Genomic DNA, 21,033 nt, shown 5'->3' on the forward strand with positions numbered 1-21,033 from the left:
GAAAAGGACTTAGTAGCAAAGAATTTATTACTGAAATGGTTGAAAATAACGAAGAAATAAGAAACATGTTTGTGGGTAGAGAAAATGAAATTGATGACAACATTAAGGTTATGACAAGACTACCACGTATCAGCCCAATAAAAGAAAATTTTATATTGGAAGTGAGTGGGGGGGTGTTTGCAGAGCTTATTAGAAGAGGCAGGACAATAGTAAATCTGTCCTGTCACGTAGAAGAATACGAAGATGTTATAAGATGTCATAAGTGTTGCGCATTTGGACACGTTATAAAAAATTGCAGAGAAAAGGCAGTAACTTGCCACAAATGTGGAGGTGAGGGACACGTGGGTAGAGAGTGTAGAAGCGAGGAGAGGGACTGCCCCAATTGCAGGCGGGCCAAAAGGGATGAGGAGAGTCGGGGCCACAGCGCAGGCGACAGGTGCTGCCCTGTATACAAGAGCAAGATAGAAGAATTAAGGGAAAAGACGGATTATGGACAGTAAAAAAATGAAAGTAATACAAATTAATATAGGAAGAGGAAGACAAGCGGAGGATTTGGTGAGAATAAAAGCAGAAGAGGAGCAAAGGGATATAGCAATTATATTGGAACCGGGACAAGGGAGAAGAGCATGGGAGGGTTGGAGGAGATATGCAGCGGACGGTAGTGTAAGGTATGAAGTGTGGATCAGGGACAGTATAGAAGCAATAACAATAAACAAATGGACGAACAAAGACATGGTGACAATAAAACTAAATAAAATTGCACTAACAGCAGTATATGAAGAAGGGGGAAAAAAGGATTTTGGAAATGTAAAAGAAAAAGGACAAGGGAGGGAATATAAGGGAAAGTGGATCGGTGGGGGGGGGACTTTAACGCTAGAAGCGAGTTATGGGGGACAGACAAACCGATAAAAGAGCTGAAGCTGTGATAGACTGGGCGGAAGAAAGCGGACTTGTACTAATTAATGAGCAAGGGGGATTGGCAACGTTCGAAACGGTAAACGGCAAGAGTTGGATAGATTTGACGTGGGCAAGAGGGGTGGAGGTGAACGATTGGAGGGTGGAGGAAGAGGAGACGCTGAGCGATCACAGGTACGTGACGTACAATATAAAAGCAGAAATTACGAAGAGAAAAACAAAATACAACATCTGGGATTTTAAGGGTACAAACTGGGAAGATTTTGATAAGCAACTAGAACTAACGAGACCAAGAATAGAGGAGAGTACAGACAAAGAAAAGATAGACGGACAGGTAAAGAAATTTCAAAAAGCATGTCAGGCGGCATGTAAAAAGATCAAAAGAAAGAAAATTGTGATTAAAAATGAAGGAGAATAGTGGGATGCAGAGTGTATACTTATTATATAATGTATATTTATTAATAAATTTGATTTTTTTTTAATTTGGACTTTTTATTATATTTCCTTTTAAAATATAATAGATAATAAATGTAGTCATTATAATTATTCTGTTAAAATTATACTATACTGTACAAATTTTACATCACTGCTTTTTCTTACCACCTATAAAATATAAATTAATTCCATATATTTACTTTTATTAATTAACTTACAAAAAAGTATTCTTATATTCAAAATAAATCCACGTTTACATAGTTAAAAATATAACTATTTCATAGTATCACTTTATCATTTCATATTTATTATAATCCAATTATATTATGCTCCATTCGAATACCATTTATAAATATAATATATCCTCATCTCTCCATTACTATATATTTGATTCGCATGCTATAAAAATTTGTTTATTAATATCCATATATTATATATGTTATTAAAATAAATATATATATATATATATATATATATATATATATATATATATATATATATATATATATATATATATATATATATATATATATACTTATTTTAAAATTTCTATATCTTCTTGATTCTTCTATATCTCCTTGATCTACATATAATTATAGTAATTGCTACCCTTTTTTTTCCTTTAAAAGTCTTTTTAATGTTGAATCATTTTTTTTCAATTATTATAGTATAATATATAATAGTATATTTTGATCATCGTTTCTAAACTCGACACCATTTTTTTTCGATCATACGGTATATTATTTAATTTTTATTATTACATAATATTTTTATAGGTTCTTTATAAGTTTGTTTAAATTATTTTTAAACAGAATAATTTTAAATTTCTTTAATTAGTCAATTAAAATTTTAAGTACTTTTCATGCTCCTCCATCAATATATTTTAAAACTTAATATATTACTTACAATACGTGTACTTTTCAATACAATTCCTTGAATATATATTTCAATATTTTCTAAAAAAATTTCCAGGGGCATAAACATTTCTATCAAACATATTACCCTTAAGTAATTTAAACAAATCTGTTTCCATTTTTTTTAATAAACTTGAAACCATTGACATCTAAATTTTGTCTGACACCATATATTAATCTATAAAAATAATATCAATTATTCTATTTATCGAATTTAGAATTATTTAATGAATAATATACAAAATCAATAAATATATTTTTTTCAGAATGACGAAAACAAAGGTTAACGGCAAAAATTCCTCCTTGGATAATAATTCGCCACTAGATCTTCAAATAATTCTTCTTCTATAATTATTAATAAAAGAATTACTCGTAGTTCAACTAAAAATAACAAAGAATTAAAAGTTCTTCTAAATAGGCTTCCTCAAACAATAAGTCAATCTCAATCTTCTTCTAATATTTCTAAAGAAATACGAGTAATATTAGAACCAATTAATTTTAATAATCTTCATTTAACTCCCTTGCACGTTAACCTTACACGTTTAAAAGATACACCCAATGTAAGTAACGAATTAACACCAATTAGGACTCGAAATTGGTCAAATAATTTGCGTCGTGTTAAATATAAAAACAAAAATATTTTGGCAAGTTCACAACAGGATCCACCTCTTCAAAATTTGCGTATTAATACAAACAGATTACCGGATATTAATCAACAGACCCAACATGATCCCATCATTGAACAACAATCACTTCAAAATTTGCGTATAATTTTAAATAGATTACCGGAAATACCACAACCGACAAACGCAACTAACGAACCACCGAGGAGGGCTCCGGTAATCACTCCTCAAAAACTAACGTGGCAACAACGTATGGCTCTTAAAATATAAATAGAAACGTAAGACCAACACAAACATACCGTGATGGTATTACAGTTTCCGCGGCGGAGGTGGAAGAAATTTGTACAAATCGAGTACATAACTTAGGCCCGATGGAGATAACATGCCTCCATTGCGGTGCGATGTTCTTTGCAATAGAACGTCATGCCGTCAAAGGAGTAAGATCTTGGGCATGTTGTAAGGGCGGTAAAATCGTGTTATCGCCTTTACGTCCGATACCTGCAGAATTGATTGAATTATTCACCGGAGAAGGAGAATGGTCCAATCAATTTAGGGATTAAATTCGGTTCATCAATGGTTTGCTAGCGATGGCCTTTAAAACGTCCGTTCCGGGAGATGCTGACAACCAAACTGGCCGTTGTTTTGCTATTAGCGGTCAGATTTTTCATTTTACAAATCCTTCGAATAATACTCAAAATTTAACCGCTCCTAAGTTAAATCAATTTTATTTTATTGGCGTCGATAAAGGACAGGTCGATAGAACACTAGTCGATAAAATCGAACGTGTTCTTCGACGCGTTAATCAGTATATTAACTTATTATTATTATTATTCGCGAAATACGAACGAAATCGCGAAGATCAGGTAGAGGGGATACACTGATGTTGTATTGGCGTTTTGCGATAATATCAACGAAAAACGCCGAACACATCATTTACCAGAGAGTCGTTCCGATATTGCGGCTCTTTTATCGGCGAAGACCCTCCATTTGACGTCGAATTAAAAATATATCCCCGATTAAGCAAATTAACATCCGCCCAATCACTCAGAACATCAAGACCTGCCGATTCCGTTCAGACAGAACTTGACGAGGAAACTTTGGAGGAACTCTTTCAGTCGCAATCACAAACAAGACTACCACCGACTAATCAACTCCACCATCAGTTGAAAAATTTAAACAAATTAGCAGATCCGATGGTATATCCGTTGTTGTTTCCTGAAGGCGACTACGGTTATACTATCGAGTTAAAAATGTCTGACGGGGTAAGTCAAATTACATGTCGGCAATTTTATCGCTACAGAATGCAAATTCGCCGAGGATTTAGCGCCATCCATTCCCAACAACCCCTATTTTATAGTAGAGTTGGGCCTCATCAAGTTCATTATAAGTGTGCTTCCGAGAGGGATAATGCACCTTGTATGCCAGACGGTAAATGTCGCTTTGACTATCCGCATTCATTTTGTAGCGATACAGAATTTAATGCGGGTAACAATCAACGGCCCAAATACCCTCGACCAAACAATGGCCGTATTATTCTACTTGCGAACGTGAGTTTGCCGATAGGCAATCGTCCCCTACAACTCCTACGCGCTCGCCAAATATAACTATTATATAAAACTCGTAGTTGTAGGGGCAGCGGCTACCATCAAATACTTGCAAAGTATTTGATGAAGGACGGAATCGTGTGTCTATCGACGTTAATGACGGAAATAGTCGCAATGACGAAATACATCGTTATGTTGAGTGTCGGTACGTTAGTTCGACAGAAGCGGCCTGGAAATTGTTAGAATTTGACATTTTCAAAAGGTCGCACTCTGTCGTTCTTCTCCCCGTACATTTACCGGGCTACAGAGATGTTCTACATGACAACAATCAAGATAATTTAACTAAGAAGAACTAAATGCTTTGTTAAGTAAAAAATCAAAATTAGAAGGTTTTTTCGAACTAAATAGAAACGATCCAGATGCTAGGCGACATTTTTACGTGGATATAACCGAATTTTATTGCTGGAATGTAAAAAACGCTAGATGGACCCGTCGCGTCGTGTAGCAAAACAAGCCGTTATAGGAACAGTATGTGACATACCACCGTCACACACAGAATCACAACTGGAGAAATTTTATCTAGGAATACTGTTCCTTCATACTCTAGGCCCTGCATCATTTGAAGATCTTTTAATGATTAAAAACGGCGACGACGTGGAGATGTACGCCACATTTAAAGAAGCGTGCACAAAAAGGAATTTGTTAAGGATCAGTGACGAATATGATCGATGTATGCGCGAAGCGATCACCAAAAAGATGCCATGGTGTAGGGAAAATATTTGTTACATTTTCATATTTAGATATTACCAAATAGCAATAACTCAAGCAGGTCATCAATGTATCATAATAACCTAGTCACAGTAACCCAGTTAGAATAACCACTGTTAAATTTATTGTTTTGATGAGCTTTGCAATATTATATCAACATCAATGTTACCATGTCGCAGATTCGGTACTAATAAAGTATTGAATAAACGGACGTCCAACGAAACACATGAGTATTATTTCGAACAACTTTACATGGCGATCCTGCCAGTCCTAAATGATTTTAGGCAAGATTTTGTGGTAGTTAACACGGCGCGAAAGTGATCGGATCGAAACAGACTAAGCAACAAGTCCAAGAAAATAGGGTAGTGAATTCAAACTTTATTGTGCTTTTGGGTGCAAAGCTAGTTCGCCTCCTCGTGGTGCACCCTGGATAGCGTTACAAACGTGAACTAAAGAACTAGCACAGTTGACGGCCAGATCTATAAGATTTCCTGACCATTTCACGCATGGAAAATCCCAATCAAGAGAATGGTCCTTCTCAGGACCATATGACGAAGAATATCGGACAATGTATTCGAATTTGCCAACTGAATGTTGAGGGCATGAATGTGACTATTCACTAAGTGTGACTATTTAGCTAGACTACTGAAGGAAAATGACGTGGACATTCTCCTTGTTCAGGAAGCGCACTTGGAAAATGATGAACAAGCCAAAATGAGATAAAAAATTATGGGTTATGATATTATCGGAATAACCTATCATCCCCATTATGGTAATATAACTTATGCCCGCGGTGACATAGACAATATACAGAGTGGGCCACTCAAAACTTACAATGGCTATAATTTTTAAACCAAAAAAGATATCAAAAAAATAAAAAATACCGTTTCTATAATATTGAGGGGGAATACATATGACGTATTTTTTGAACCACCCTGACCTACCCCTTAGGCGGCACCCCTACTCACTTGAAAATCTTAAATAGCTACACCCCACTTGTGGCGCCTTTTTGGAAAGCCCATGAAAAATGCTAAACGATGGTCATAAAGTTTTTAGGGTGAAATTGAAAAACTACCCCTTACACGAAAAATTAGGTGGACATTAATGAAAAAAGTTATGTTTCAGTATAAGTTACAAATTGGGACCCAGCTAAATGAGGCAAATGAGGTATTTTTCAAACCACCCCGACCCACCCCTAGGTGTCACCCCCTCACTTCTAATCTCATCAATGACATTTTGAAACCATTGCCATTTTGAAGCTAAAAATAAAAAATGTAGATAATAAAAAAGGCAATACAAAGATGTTTTACTAATCGTTCAGCCTAATTTTGCGATAACGCAAATTCTTCCTTATCATCTATTTTTTTACTTTCAACAAATAGGAGTGCATTTTCAATACTCTTCTGACAGATGTTCGAGGTATACCAGTGATTGATGTCAACTGGCGTGTTGATGCTTCTGGATTGACAGATACCTGACCAATAACTTCCATCTGCATTTCTTCATTCAGTACCCTGGGCCCTGTCCTTTTTTTATTTTTGACCGATCCAGTTTCTTGAAACTTTGGAATCAAATCTCTAACATAAACGTAACATAACCGTTTCCAAATAGCACATACCTTCAGCACCATAAAGAAAAACTATTTGAATTCTTTCTTCCACGGTATAAACCATTTTTCTTTCAAATAAGCGAATCAAATAAAGGTTTAAAATAACACCGAATTTGCAAACGATTGGTTTGGAAGAATTTGCGTTATCGCAAAATTAGGCTGAACGATTAGTAAAACATCTTTGTGTTGCCTTTTTTATTATCTACATTTTTTATTTTTAACTTCAAAATGGCAATGGTTTCAAAATGGCAATGATGAGATTAGAAGTGAGGGGGTAGCACCTAGGGGTGGGTCGGGGTGGTTTGAAAAAAATCACTTTTTTCATTAATGTCCATCTAATTTTTCGTGTAAGGGGTAGTTTTTCAATTTCACCCTAAAAATTTTATGATCATCGTTTAGCATTTTTAATGGGCTTTCCAAAAAGGCGCCACAAATGGGGTGTTGCCATTTAAGATTTTCAAGTGAGTAGGGGTGCCGCCTAAGGGGTAGGTCGTTCAAAAAATACGTCATATATATTCCCCCTTGATATTATAGAAACGGTATTTTTTATTTTTTTGATATCTTTTTAGATTTAAGAATTATAGCCAATGTAAATTTCAGTGGCCCACCCTGTATAATCTAACTGACACATCACTGACAATGACAAATAATTGATTTCTGGAGGTATTGTGTGTTATATATATTTAAAAATGGAAATATATTTATAATTTTATGTACCTATTAGAGACACGGTGTATATTAAAATGGAATTCAGTTTTTTCTTGTTACAGGTATTTATCTTGTAAATAGTAGGTACGCAGTTTAATATATATCGTCTTTGAATTAACAGTTGGAGTTTTATTTATATATATTACAAGTTGAATACATAACAGTGGCGACGAGGATATTAAGAAATTAGAGACATCGTTAAATTAAATATAATGGCTAATATTTTGGGATCTTTAAGCAATTTTGATCCAAAAACATCAGTGTTCTCGGTATTTAGTGAACGTTTAAAACAGTTTTTTATAGCAAATAAAATTAGTGCTGGTGAACAAAAACGGGCTATTCTACTAAATATGCCATCAGAGAACTGTTATATATTAATCAGAAATTTGTGTGTGCCAGAGTTACCCGAAAATCAATCGTACGAGTTCCTAATCAAATTATTAGGCGACCATTTTACTCCAGTCAGATCGTATTTTGCAGAAAGGTTAAAATTTTATAATGGCAAACGAGAACAATCAGAAAGTGTAGCCGATTGGGAAGCTAGAGTAAAAAGCCTTGCAATAAATTGTGGTTTTGGACTAGAACTAGAAACAGTAATGAGAGATATATTCGTAATTGACATCAACGATGAGAAAATTATGGACATACTTTTCGAGGGGAATGCACATCCAGTGTTAATACCACATTTAAGAATGTAGTCAAAATTGCATTAAGTAAAGAATCGGCATTAAATGAACATAAATTACGAGACAGTTTGAAAGTGATAAACATTAAAGAAGGACCAATAAATTATCATCAATATCCAAAGAGGGGTACAGCATTCGAAGGGGTACAAAATCGACTACAACAGCGAAAAAAAGCGGAATATACCGGGGTAGAACGAAAACGAAGTTTCTACTCCAGGGAGGCAACAAGCACGAGATCAGATCAACCGTCTACTAGTAAATGTAACGTTTGTGGTCGAAATAACCATGTAAGTAAAGACTGTGTATATAAAAACTGCATTTGTCACAAATGTGGTACAAAAGGACTTTTGGCACCACAATGTAATAAAATGGCGCATAATTACATAGGCGATAGGGATGACAGTGATTAAGGTGTACCTAAAGAATCAATTTTTAATATTACAGACCTATTTAATAATATCGATTCAAATGGCAATATCAAACCTACCTTTGTAAAACTAAATGTAAAAAATATACCTATAAATTTCGAGGCCGACTCAGGTTTCGCACATTCCGCAATTTCAGAAAAATTATATCAAAAGCATTTTAGTGAAGAAAAACTTGAAAAAAATGATTTATTTTTAAAAGATTATATTGGAGTTTCTTTTGAACCAATGGGTTTTATAAATTTTAATGTACAGTTTGAAAATAGACCTTACCTGTTGAAAACCTATGTAATTAGACGTGGAGGTCCTCCACTTATAGGTAGAAATGGTTTAGCAATGTTAAATTTAGGTATCAGTAAAATTAATTGTAATAATAAAAACGAAATTATAAATAATTTAAGTGAAATAGATTTAAATATAAATAAGTTTATTTGCAAGTACTGTTCTCTGTTTGACGGGAAATTAGGCACTTTCACAAAATTTAATGTAACTTTAAATTTAAAAAAAAATGTTACCCCTAAATTTTGTAAACCCAGACCTGTACCTTTTGCCTTAAAATTAAAAATTGAAAGGGAGCTTCAGAGGTTAGTTGAAATTGGTGTTTTAAAACCTAAAGAATTTTCTGAATGGGGCACACCTATTGTTCCTGTTTTAAAACCAAATGGAGATATACGAATTTGCGGTGATTTTAAAGTAACTTTAAATCCGTACTTAGAGAATGAACAATTTCCTTTACCACGAATTGAATATTTATTCTCAAAATTACAGAATGGTGAAAAATTTTCAAAAATATCAGAAGCTTTATCAGAAGCTTATCAACAAATTTTGCTAAGTGAAGATTCTCAAAATTTAGTAACTATTTCTACTCATAAAGGATTATTTGCTTATACTAGAATGCCTTACGGAATAACATCTGCACCGTCTATTTTTCAGAAAATTATGGAACAAATGTTTAATTGTTCAGGTGTAGTAGTATCTCTAGACGACATTTTAATTACGGGCAAAGATGATAAAGAGCACTTATTAAGATTATAATACGTTCTGCAAAGGTTACAAGAATGCGGGTTAAAAGTAAAGAAAGAAAAATGTTTTTTATTTAAAGATTCAATAGAATATTTAGGCCATAAAATAGATAAAAATGGATTACATACAACTAAAGAACGTGTAGAAGCTATAAAAGATGTTCCACTTCCAAATTCAGTAACAGAATTAAAATCATTTTTAGGAATGTGTAGCGGGTTTTGAAACCACTACCACTGTGAACGGCAGCATTTCATCGGAGAGCAGTCGTGGATAAGTATTTCACTAGAGAGAAAATTAATCAGTAATAATTAACAAAAGATATATAGATATTGGGCGCCAGGCATGTACAAAGAAAGAAAACACAGTTGTATAATACTTAAAACTAATGACTATATTTATTCATGACGTTCTTTGCTGATACATGACAATGTAGAGTTCTAGTAAATATATAGTGGTTATAAGAAAAGAAAGTGGTGGTAAGAGTCGTACTAAATATCAATGAAAACAACTACGATAAAATACAGGACATGTAAAGTTTAAGAGAAAATATGAAATGTAGCATTACTTTAATTAATCTGATATATTCCATATGATGCTAATTCGAAGATGTTACAACCTGTAGATTCTAGAATCTATGTTTGATTATCCATCTATTAAAATAGTGTAATAATATCTATACAAGTAATACCATTACAAGACGTAATGCAATGAAACCTAAGATCTAAATTATATTTTAAAGATTATATCGACATGAATGTTCTTAACAATCTAACCACTGAACATAGTCTGTACGATATTACTTAAGATGTGCGTTATTGTTTAAGACTGAAAATGTTTTAGATGTTAAATGTAAAACTAGAACTTAAATATACATTTAGCTGTTCTTTTATGTAACCTTGCTTCAAACAGTAGCAGCGTGAGGTGGTCTCGCATCTCTGTACTCAGCCATCCAACACAACCAAAGGGGCCAGAATGAGACACCATAAATTGGTACAGCCGTAACTAACTAGCTTACAGCTGGGAACGAAGCAGCATGGGACTCAAGCTACATCCACGCTGTGGCACTTATATGTAAGAAAAAATCATTCTTACTAGGGACACTCGTCCACAGGACATCCGTACATAAGATAATGTCCGTACATAAGACACTACCCGTACCTTGGACACAGTCCGTACCTTGGACACAGTCCGTACCCTGGACACAGTCCATACCTTGGACCCTCGAAATATTTCCGAGGGCTCAATAAATAATAAACAACATGTCCTTTCTTCCATGTGACATTCTGGAGGACAAAAGAAAAGGGACGCCAACGTGCCAGCAAAACACAAATACAAGTTGGGACATCCGTAACTCTACCCTGTTGCTTTGAAATAGCAGCTGATTCAGATTATACAGCAAGATTTAAATAATCACCATTTCTAAAAGCTGGGATAAAACAGAGCGTCAAAACAAAGTGAGGTTAAGCACGGAGAGTTGACAGAAGCGATGTTGACAGCGCGCGCCTCCACAGAATAGTAACAGGGTTGTGTCGAACGATAACAGGGTTGGCGACCAGGGAACGTAAAAATTACGCGTCAAATAAACTATCCGGCCTGAACGAGAGGGAATCCGGTGATGATAGGCCAGACATCATATATTATATATAAAAAAGACATGTAACGAACTAAAAACGTTACAAATGATTAATTTTTATTGCAAATTTATAAAAAACCCATCAACTATTTTAAAACCTCTGTATAGTTTGTTAAAAAAAGATGTAAAGTGGCAATGGACTACCAAGTGTGGAAAAAGTTTTGAACACGCTAAAAACATGTTATTATCTTCAACGGTTTTATCGCATTTCGATCCTAGTAAAAAAATTAAAATAAGCGTAGACGCTTCAAAATTTGCATTAGGGGCTACTCTTAGTCATATTTTTGACGACAATACTGAGAGACCAATCGCGTTTGCGTCAAGATTGTTGAATAAATCTGAAATATCTTATTCTCAAATCGATAAAGAGGCAGCAGCTATAATATTTGGTGTTAAAAAAAATTTTTAGTATATTTATGGACAAAAATTTTATTTATTTACAGATTATAAACCTTTACTTGCTATTTTTGGCAGTAAAAAAGGAATTCCTATATTTGCTGCAAACCGGTTACAAAGATGGGCCCATATTTTATCAGCATTCAACTACGAAATTAAATATGTGTCTTCGGATAAGAACACAGCAGATTTTTTATCTAGAATGCCATTAAATATTCTCGAGAGTGATTCAGAATAGTTTGTTTATTTAAACTCAAAGTCGAATAAATTTTCTTATTTAAATTACTACAATGAACCTCCATTTTGCATAAATTATTTGGATATAAAAAAAGAAACAATAAAAGATCCTATTTTATGTAAGAAATGGTTGGCCTATAAAATGTCCTGATGAAAATTTGAGAAGAAATTTCCATTGAAAATGATTGTCTTATGTGGGGGTTTCGTTTAATTATGCCAAAAAAATTTCAGAATGATATTTTAAAAGATTTACATTCGACCTATATGGGAATTGTAAAAATGAAAAATTTTGCTAGATCATATGTTTGGTGGCCTGCCATGGACACGGACATAGAAACGCTAACAAAAAATGATCATGCCTGCATAGTATATGCAAGTGAAAAACCAAAAACATCTTTAGAATTATGGAGTTATCCAGAAAAGACATGGACTCGCCTATATACATGCAGATTTTTTTGGACCTATAAAAAATAAAAAAAATTTAGTAATACAAGATGCCACATCCAAATGTATTGAATGTTTTCAAGTTACAAATTTAACAACAGATGCAACAATTAAATTTTTTCGTGAAACTTTGGCAAGGTTTGGATTACCGAGTGAGCTTTGTACAGATAATGCCGCTACTTTTAAATCTGATCAATTTCAAAATTATTTAAAAAATAGTGGCATTAAGCATAGCACTGGAGAGCTCCCTATCATCCGCAAACAAACGAGTTGGGTGAAAGCGCTGTAAAAATAATTAAAAAGGCAATGTTAAAAACTATATACGAGGATGAAAATGTTGATTTGGATATGGTTGTGCAAAGGTTTTTGTTTCATTATAGGAATACCCCTCACACCACTACGGGGGAAAACCATCAAAGTTATTATTTAGAAGCCACATTCGTACTAAATGTGATTTATTAATGCCAAATACGGCAATTCAAGTAGAAAATAAAAATAATTATACAAAAAAATATTGTCGCGACCTAGCTGGGGGTTGTTTGCTAGGGTCGCTATACCAGGTTCTCTCTCTCAATCAAAACAACCATTGGATAAAATATGCATTCACTTAATATAAGGTTTACAGTGTATAACAATTTTGGGGAATGCCAAGACTTAACGGTTTACTTAAAGAAGTACTTACAGGAACATCTTCATTCTGCGCTGTCTGCAACTAACGGACTGATAACGCGAATTACTGACCGTAATAATGCGACTCACATCGACGGACTCACCCCCGACTCTCTTCAGCATACATTTTTATATTTTCTATCCCTCGTGGTTATCGCCGGTTACGTCGTTCAATCTCAAGAAATTTCAAACTTAAATTTTATGAATATCGATAAAAATTCTAATATAGGTTATGTTTTTGAAGTCGATTTAGAATATCCCGAGCATTTACATGATTTACACAACGAATTACCCTTTTGCCCAGAGTCCGTTCAACCAGAGGGATCTAAAGTTTCAAAATTAATCCCCAATTTTAATTCTAAAGTTAGATATGTAATTCATTATCAAAATTTACAACATTGGGCCTATATCAAATTGTTTTTTCCCAATTTAATCTAAACCCAAGTTGACATCTATTTAAGTCTTGACATATCCCCCGGGCTTGGGAGCTGGTCCCCAGCGATAAAAAAAATATTCTATAAAGACTTAAATAGGAAACACACATAATAAATTCTTTACAAATACAAAATAAAAGTTAATTACAATGCTACAGTGATCCTGAAAGTCATGAAAATAAAATAAAAATATATGTTTTTATCCTTCACTCTCTAGTCCTGTACAGGGTGGGTCAAATTCGACGCTTTTAAATGGAAACACCCTTTTCTATAGGAGATAGACGAAAACTAATATGGCTGTCTGGAGCTCCATTTTCATCAAAAACATGATGGTGAAAACCGCACATCAATATCTGTTACCTTTTCGGAGTTACGGGGTGTTTGTCAAAAATGTGCATTTTTAACAAATCGCTTTAACTTTTCTACTATGGAAAATTTTGTATTTTTATGAAAACATTCCCAAAGCACATTTTTACGTAGAATTTAATGGGTCAAGTATAATTTTTTTAAAATTAATAATTTAAGAGTTATCAACAGGAAAATTGATTTTTTATTTGGGACACCCTCTATATTTTTAATTAAGTGAAAATTATTTAAAATTACATTTCCAAAAAGATATCACACTTGATATTTTGTTATAATCCCCTTCGAAATACAGAATTTTTAAAAGTTCGCCACTTTTAACTAGTAGGCTTTGGATCCCTTATTGATGATATGCCCTTAGTGGAACTCGAAAACATAATTATTTTTCCAGCAAGACGACGCACCGCTTCTGAACGTGAAGTTATCAGCAAATTTTTGCAGACAATTTCAAGAATAATTGAATAATAGCTAACGAAGATCCCAGCCGTTGGCCGTCGAGGCCGCCTGACTTAGTGCCCATGGACCTAATCCTATGGATATATTTGCGGAAGAATAAAGGTTTCTTATTCTTCCGTATAATCTAGAAAAGAATTATAAATACTTAGCAGTTATGAGGGGATATCTTTCACCCCTACTGAGTTAATGAATTCCGCGAGAAATGTTCAAAAACTGCCCCGTCTGTCAAGGGCGTAGATAAGGGGGGGGGGTACTGGGGGACAGTACCCCCCCCCCTGACGCTTGACGAGATACGAGAATTGAAATAGTCATTGACTATGAAAGGATTTTTTTTAATTAAAATCCGACATATAAGAACACTTTGTATGCTTTTAATTATGTTGATTTATCGTTTATAATATGTTCGACCTAATTAAAAGCACACAAAGTGTTCTTATTGGCTTATTGGTTCTTAGTTTTTATAGTTTTTTTTGATAGTTTAGAGTTTTTTTTGATAGTTTAGAGTTTTTTTTTATAGTTTATAGAAAATTAACTAATAAACGTCGTTGTTTTATTTTTGTTTATGTTATTTACAAATCTATATTTTAATTTTTGTGTTATGTTTTTATATCTTTTTGAAGACAAAAAAATCGCCGTCGTTTTAATTCGACAAAAAAATTCCGACGGCGATTTTTTTTGCGACTTAATCATAGTACCACCCCCATATCATACACCTATCTACGCCCCTGTCGTCTGTCCATAACAGAAGATGGTCGATATGTCGAACACATTGGTCGAACACCTATACTAAAACTCATGTCCTGGTTTGCTATTTATTTTTATTGTTACTAGATATAGGTTAAATGTGTTGATGTTGGTTAAATATATTTTAAATTGTTATAAAATTCTGCATCTCTCATAGCAAATATTATTTTCGTTTTAATTGATGCTCACAGCTAGAATTTTTTTGCATTACAGCCGGAGCCGTTCAAAGCCTACTTATTTAAAGCGGGCGAATTTTTATATATGTACTCTATATCTCGAAGAGGAATCGAACAAAATATCAAGTGTGTTATATTTTTGGAAAGGTAACTTTAAACTCTTTTCAATAAATTAAAAATATACAGGGTGTCCCATATAAAAAATCAAATTTTCTGTTGATAATTCTTAAATTATTAATTTTAAAAAAATTACACTTAAACCATTAAATTCTACGTAAAAAGGTGCTTTGGAAATGTTTTCATAAAAATACAAAATTTTCCATAGCAAAAAAGTTACAGCGATTTGTTAAAAATGCATATTTTTGAAAAACACCCCGTAACTCCGAAACGGTAACAGATACCGATACGCTGTTTTCACCAACATGTTTTTGACAAAAATTGAGCTCCAGACACCGATATCAGTTTTTGTCTATCTCCTATAGAAAAGGGTGTTTCCATTTAAAAGCGTCGAATTTGACCCACCCTGTACAATAATAAGGGTCCTACTCGATACCACCCGTATTGGAGAAGTGCGTCGTCCTTGTACGTTGCGTCCTGTTGCGTCCATTTCAACCATAGACTTTAACCGTAGCTCATATCAGTTAAGTAATGCACACGCCAACACTGCCTTTGCCTTTGTTTGACTGGTTGCCTTCTTATCCATCGCATACTTCTATTCTTCCGCGCGCTTGGTTTCAATGTCAAACGGGCGACGGCCTTTTGAAATTGCTGGTGTGCAGAAATGCAGTTGTGGACTTATTAATTTTAAATTTTAGTTTGACTGGTCTTATTTTATCAATGAAAATTACGTTAATAGCTGGGAGAAACCGCACAGAGAAATGAGAAACCTGCTCCTACCTTTAATGGTCGTCTCAGACAGCTTCAGAGGGCCCTCTTCTCGATCTTGATCTTCTCAGCGCTAATTTTCACACATACACTAACATAAATCGTCTTTGAAGGGATTTAACTTTTAAGTTCAGACTTTCGGCGCGTACCGGTTAGCTGACCAATTTCGTCGTAATAGACTGTGTGCCACACTTCCTAGTGTTCGGGCATGCGTACACTGATGTTGCAGGAAGCAGGTATAAGTGCGGCAATTTAAAATTTAAAGAAATTAAAATAATTAATCTTAATCTAAGAAATTACATAAAAGAAAATAATTTTATAAGAAATATTAAGTTTCCTTAACATTCCACCCACCAAAACATATGTTTTTAAAAATAAGATAAAGAAAAAAAAATAATAATGCAAGTTAAGAATAAAAAAATGTATAAAGAATTATTTTACCTTATTAGTTGCCAGGTAAAGGGCAAATTTTGACAACTGGTCTTTGTAATATCCCATGTGCAGTTTTAAGTGTACTGTAAGTGTTTGTAACTACACGATCAATATTGACTTTTCCGGGATGAAGCTTTATGACTCTACCCAATTCCCAAGATAACGGAGATTTTGTTTCATGTTTGATCAGAACTAATGAATTCAATTTTATTTCAGGAGTAGGTTCGGTCCATTTATGCCGTTCTTGCATTAAATGTACATACTCCTGAGACCAACGTTTCCAAAAATCAGTATGCATACGTTGAATTAGTTGCCATCTAGACAATCTATTAAGAGGGATAGAGGTCAGATCAGGTTCTGGAAAACCAATTGTTAAAGGTTCTAAGGTCAGAAAGTGACCGGGAGTTAATGGTTGTAAATCATTGGGATCGGCACTTATAACCGATAATGGCCGAGAATTCAGCACTGCTTCAATTTGGGTTAGAATAGTGGAGAATTCTTCATATGTCAAAATCTGAGAGCCGATTGTTCGATATAAATGAGATTTCATAGATTTTACACCGGCTTCGGCCAGGCCATTAAAGTGAGGACTGCCGGGTGGATTAAATTTCCAAGTAATGGATAAAACTTGAGCCGCAACCTGGACGAATTGAAGCATTTGGTTGCTGGCACCTTTGAAATTAGTACCTTGATCACTAGAAATAAAAGAACATCTGCCACGACGCGAAACAAAACGCTTAAAAGCGGCCAAAAAAGCCTCAGAAGTAAGGTCTGAAGTAGCTTCAAGATGTATTGCTTTGGTAGCTGAACATACAAAAACACAAACATATCCCTTATAGATCTTGGCTTTTCTGTATCGATGCATTGTTAGAGAAAAGGGACCTGCAAAATCAATACAAATGGACGAAAATGCTTTCAATTGTGAAATACGTAACGATGGTAAATCAGCCATATAAGGATTGTATGATTTAGGTTTACAGCGAAAGCAACGAATACATCGATTTAAACATTTGTATATAGAACTTCGTGGAGATAGTATCCAAAATTGTTGAAGTATTAAACAGTGCAGTGTCTTTAAACCTGGGTGAAGGTTTGCTTGATGAATCCACTCAATAATCAAATCAGTAAGTCTGTGTGATTTAGGCAATAATATAGGGTGTTTTACATCGTACGTGAAGTTGCTATTGTTAAGTCTGCCACCCACCCTGACAAGACCTTCCGAGTCCAAGAAAGGTACGAGTTTCCGAAAAGGTTTAGGAAGTAAAGCAATTGATAGAATTTTATCTATAATGTCTGAAAAGGTCTTTCGTTGAACATGTCGAATAATATAAATCAATGATTTATGCATTTCAGAAGATGAAATAAAAGAGGTTTTACTTTGCAGTGAATCTTTAGATTTAAGGAAAAATCTTAAAACATAGGCTAAAACTCTTTGAATTTTACGTATCGAAGAAAACTTGTGTAGCAAATCGCATATGATATCTTCTTCTAATGCAACATGGAGAGATGTTTGTTTTTCTTCACTGTAGACAGATTCACACATTTCTAAATGAGGTTGAGCAGGCCAGACATCTCGGTTGCAATGTTGAAGAAAGTTTGGACCGCGCCACCAAATTTTGTGTTCTAAGAGTTGAGATGCAGTTAAACCACGAGATGCGCAATCTGCAGGATTGTCACTGGACGGAACATAACGCCAGGAAGTGTTAGAAACTTTGCCTTGGATATGACTTACTCTGTTAGCTACAAAGTTTTTTCCATTTATGAGGACTGGCAGCTAACCAGGCTAAAACGACAGTCGAATCAGACCATGCATATATGGAATTAAAACAGAGATAATCTGCGTAAGTAGTAGTAATAACAAAGTAAGCAAATCCGCCAATAAAACAGCTGCACAGAGCTCTAAACGAGGCAATGAAACAATTTTTAATGGAGCCACTTTACACTTAGCAGTGACCAAAAGGTACTGACTTGACCACTATCATTGATAGTCCGAAAATATATGACGGCTGCGTAACCAGTTTGGGAAGCATCACAGAAACCGTGCAGTTCCATACAAGAAATATTATCAGAAATTACACGTCGAGGTATTCTAATTCCAGCTAGTTGGGATAGTTCGGATTTATACCTATTCCAGACCTGCAATATTTCTGTAGAAGGAGTTTCATCCCAAGATATATTAGATTCCCAGAGTTTTTGTAGAAGACATTTTGCTAATAGAATAACTGGGGAAATAAAAACCAATAGGGTCATATATTCTACTAATTTCGGAAAGTATATTCCGTTTAGTACATTGGCCATCAACTGGATTAAAAGAATAAGTAAACTCGTCAGATTTTGGACACCATTTTAGACCTAAAACTTTAATGAACGAAGGTTCTTCTTTGTCAAAGCTACCAGACATTTGTACATCAGAAGGAGGAATATGGCTTAACAAATCAGGTTGATTACTTGCCCATTTTCTCAATTCGAACCCCAAAGGACGCATAAGATCAACAAGTTCGTGTTGCAAACTTAGAGCAGATTTTAGATCATTTGCACCACAAATTGCGTCATCTATATAAATATTTTTCTTTATTGCCTTTGCAGTTAAAGGAAAATGAGACTCTCCCTGATTAGCAAGTTCTTGCAGTGTTCGAAGAGCTAAATATGGAGCAGACGATACCCCGTATGTCACTGTGAGCAGTTTGTATTCTTGAATTGGTTCATCTGAAGAAAACGCCATATGATTCTTTGAAAGTTTTGAAATTGTGGTTGAATAAGAATTTGTCTATACATTTGCTTAATGTCACAAATAAAAACATATAGATGAAATCTAAAAGTTAAAAGAATAGAAGCAATATCCTGTTGTAACTTAGGTCCTATAAATAAAGAATCATTGAGAGATGTTCCATTCGTGTCTCGAAAACTAGCATTAAAAAAACCACCCTAAGCTTAGGTCCAGATATCTCATTTTTTATAACAGAATGATGAGGTATGTAGTAAGCTGTAGGAGAGTTATAGTCTTCCGGAGGGATCAATACCATATGTCCATTGTTGAGATAATCCTGCATAAACTCAAAGTAAGCTTTACGAAGCTCTGGATTTTTAGCAAGCCGGAACTCTAGTGATATAAATGGTCGACGAGCTTGATAACATGTATTACGGAAGAATGGATTCTGTATTTTAAACGGAAGAGGTACACAGAATCTGCCAGACTGATCTCTATAAGTTAGCGATCTATAAATTTCCTCACACTGGACATCCTCAGTAGACAGGCTAGAAATTTTAGGAATTTCCTCAACTTCCCAAAATTTTTGAAGCTGAATATCTAAGTTATTTTCAATAGAAGTATGGCAGCTTAGCAAAGTTGAATTATGTAACGGTACATGGTCAGAAACTGCCATACCTTGAAGAATATATCCGAAAATTGTTTCTAAAGCAACAGGTTGACCCGGTTCACCTAAAATCCGTCCCGAACGTAGAATATGAGGTACCAATTCAGCACCAATTAAAAGGTCAATAGGACCTGGTTTATGAAATGAATAATCAGCTAATTTAAGATTCTGGATATGTGTCCAAGACGAAGGATTTATATTTATCTTAGGTTGACCAGAACAAATTTTCGGTAAAATTATACTATCAAAAGAAAATAGAGGGTTAGAATCATTACATGGTTTAATCGTACAATGTGTGACGCCCTGATTTGTTTGCGCCGACATTCCATTAAGTCCTTCAATGGGAATAGAAAAGCGTTTGCGTGGTAATCCAAGACGATTTACACATTTTTCTGTAATAAAGTTAGCCATGCTAGCGGAGTCAAAGAGAATTCGAATTTGTTGAAAGTTTCCCCGAATATCTTTGATGTCGACAATGGCTGTAGATAATAAAACCGTAGATTGTTTAGTAGATAACGTGCTCGCCATAGCACCGACAGAAGGGCCAGGAGTTGACTCTAGGATTGCACGGTCAAGAGTGTGATTGAAATTTGAATTGATTGGAGTATTAGATGCATAACTATCTATAGCTTTATCCAGATGCAATAATGTGTGATGAGGAGATCCACAAATTTTACATTTAAAAGAAGAATTGCATTTTCGTACAGAATGGGAAGCTAACAAACAATTTGTACATAAATTGTGTTGTTGAGCAAAGTTTAACCGGTCCTGCGGTGTTTTTGAAAGAAAGGAAAAACATCTGTATAATGCATGTGAAGATGAACACAGTACACATTTCAGTTTGTCCCCCTTATTAGATTGATATGGTGTGGCATTGTTATTACTTGTTGTCATAAAGGCTGGATAACCAGTTTTAATTTCTGAAGATTTTTTATTAGATGAAAAACTAGAGGATTGATACGATTGTTTGCTCTTATCCTTATAATGTTCATTATTGTATGAAGTAGTAAACTGAACTGACTCTAAGGCTTTACATTTATTTTCCAAAAAATGTGTTAAATCTGAATATGTCGGAATTTCGACAGTATTTTGAACTTCAAAATCAGTCCTAATAGAAACATTTAATTTTTGCAATAACAT

General features: G+C 34.4%; 2 protein-coding genes across 2 annotated transcripts; both read right to left on the minus strand.

Annotated features, from left to right (window-relative positions):
* Nucleotides 1-16,532: 16,532 nt before the first annotated feature.
* On the minus strand, nt 16,533-18,062 carry LOC115884668. Its single transcript, XM_030903320.1, has one exon. It carries the CDS (start codon nt 18,060-18,062, stop codon nt 16,533-16,535), a length of 1,530 nt encoding a protein of 509 aa, XP_030759180.1.
* Nucleotides 18,063-19,377: 1,315 nt separating this feature from the next.
* Nucleotides 19,378-21,033, minus strand: LOC115884669. The gene has a single exon (XM_030903321.1). The coding sequence runs from the start codon at nt 21,031-21,033 to the stop codon at nt 19,378-19,380; it is 1,656 nt and encodes a 551-aa protein (XP_030759181.1).

The sequence above is a fragment of the Sitophilus oryzae genome, unplaced genomic scaffold (assembly GCF_002938485.1).
Source record: "Sitophilus oryzae breed Bouriz unplaced genomic scaffold, Soryzae_2.0 scaffold_30_pilon_pilon, whole genome shotgun sequence".
NCBI classification, from domain to species: domain Eukaryota; kingdom Metazoa; phylum Arthropoda; class Insecta; order Coleoptera; family Curculionidae; genus Sitophilus; species Sitophilus oryzae.

Coding starts and splice junctions, on each gene's coding strand:
- LOC115884668 (XM_030903320.1), bottom strand. CDS start 18,062: ATGTGTGAATCTGTCTACAGTGAAGAAAAACAAACATCTCTCCATGTT.
- LOC115884669 (XM_030903321.1), bottom strand. CDS start 21,033: ATGTTATTGCAAAAATTAAATGTTTCTATTAGGACTGATTTTGAAGTT.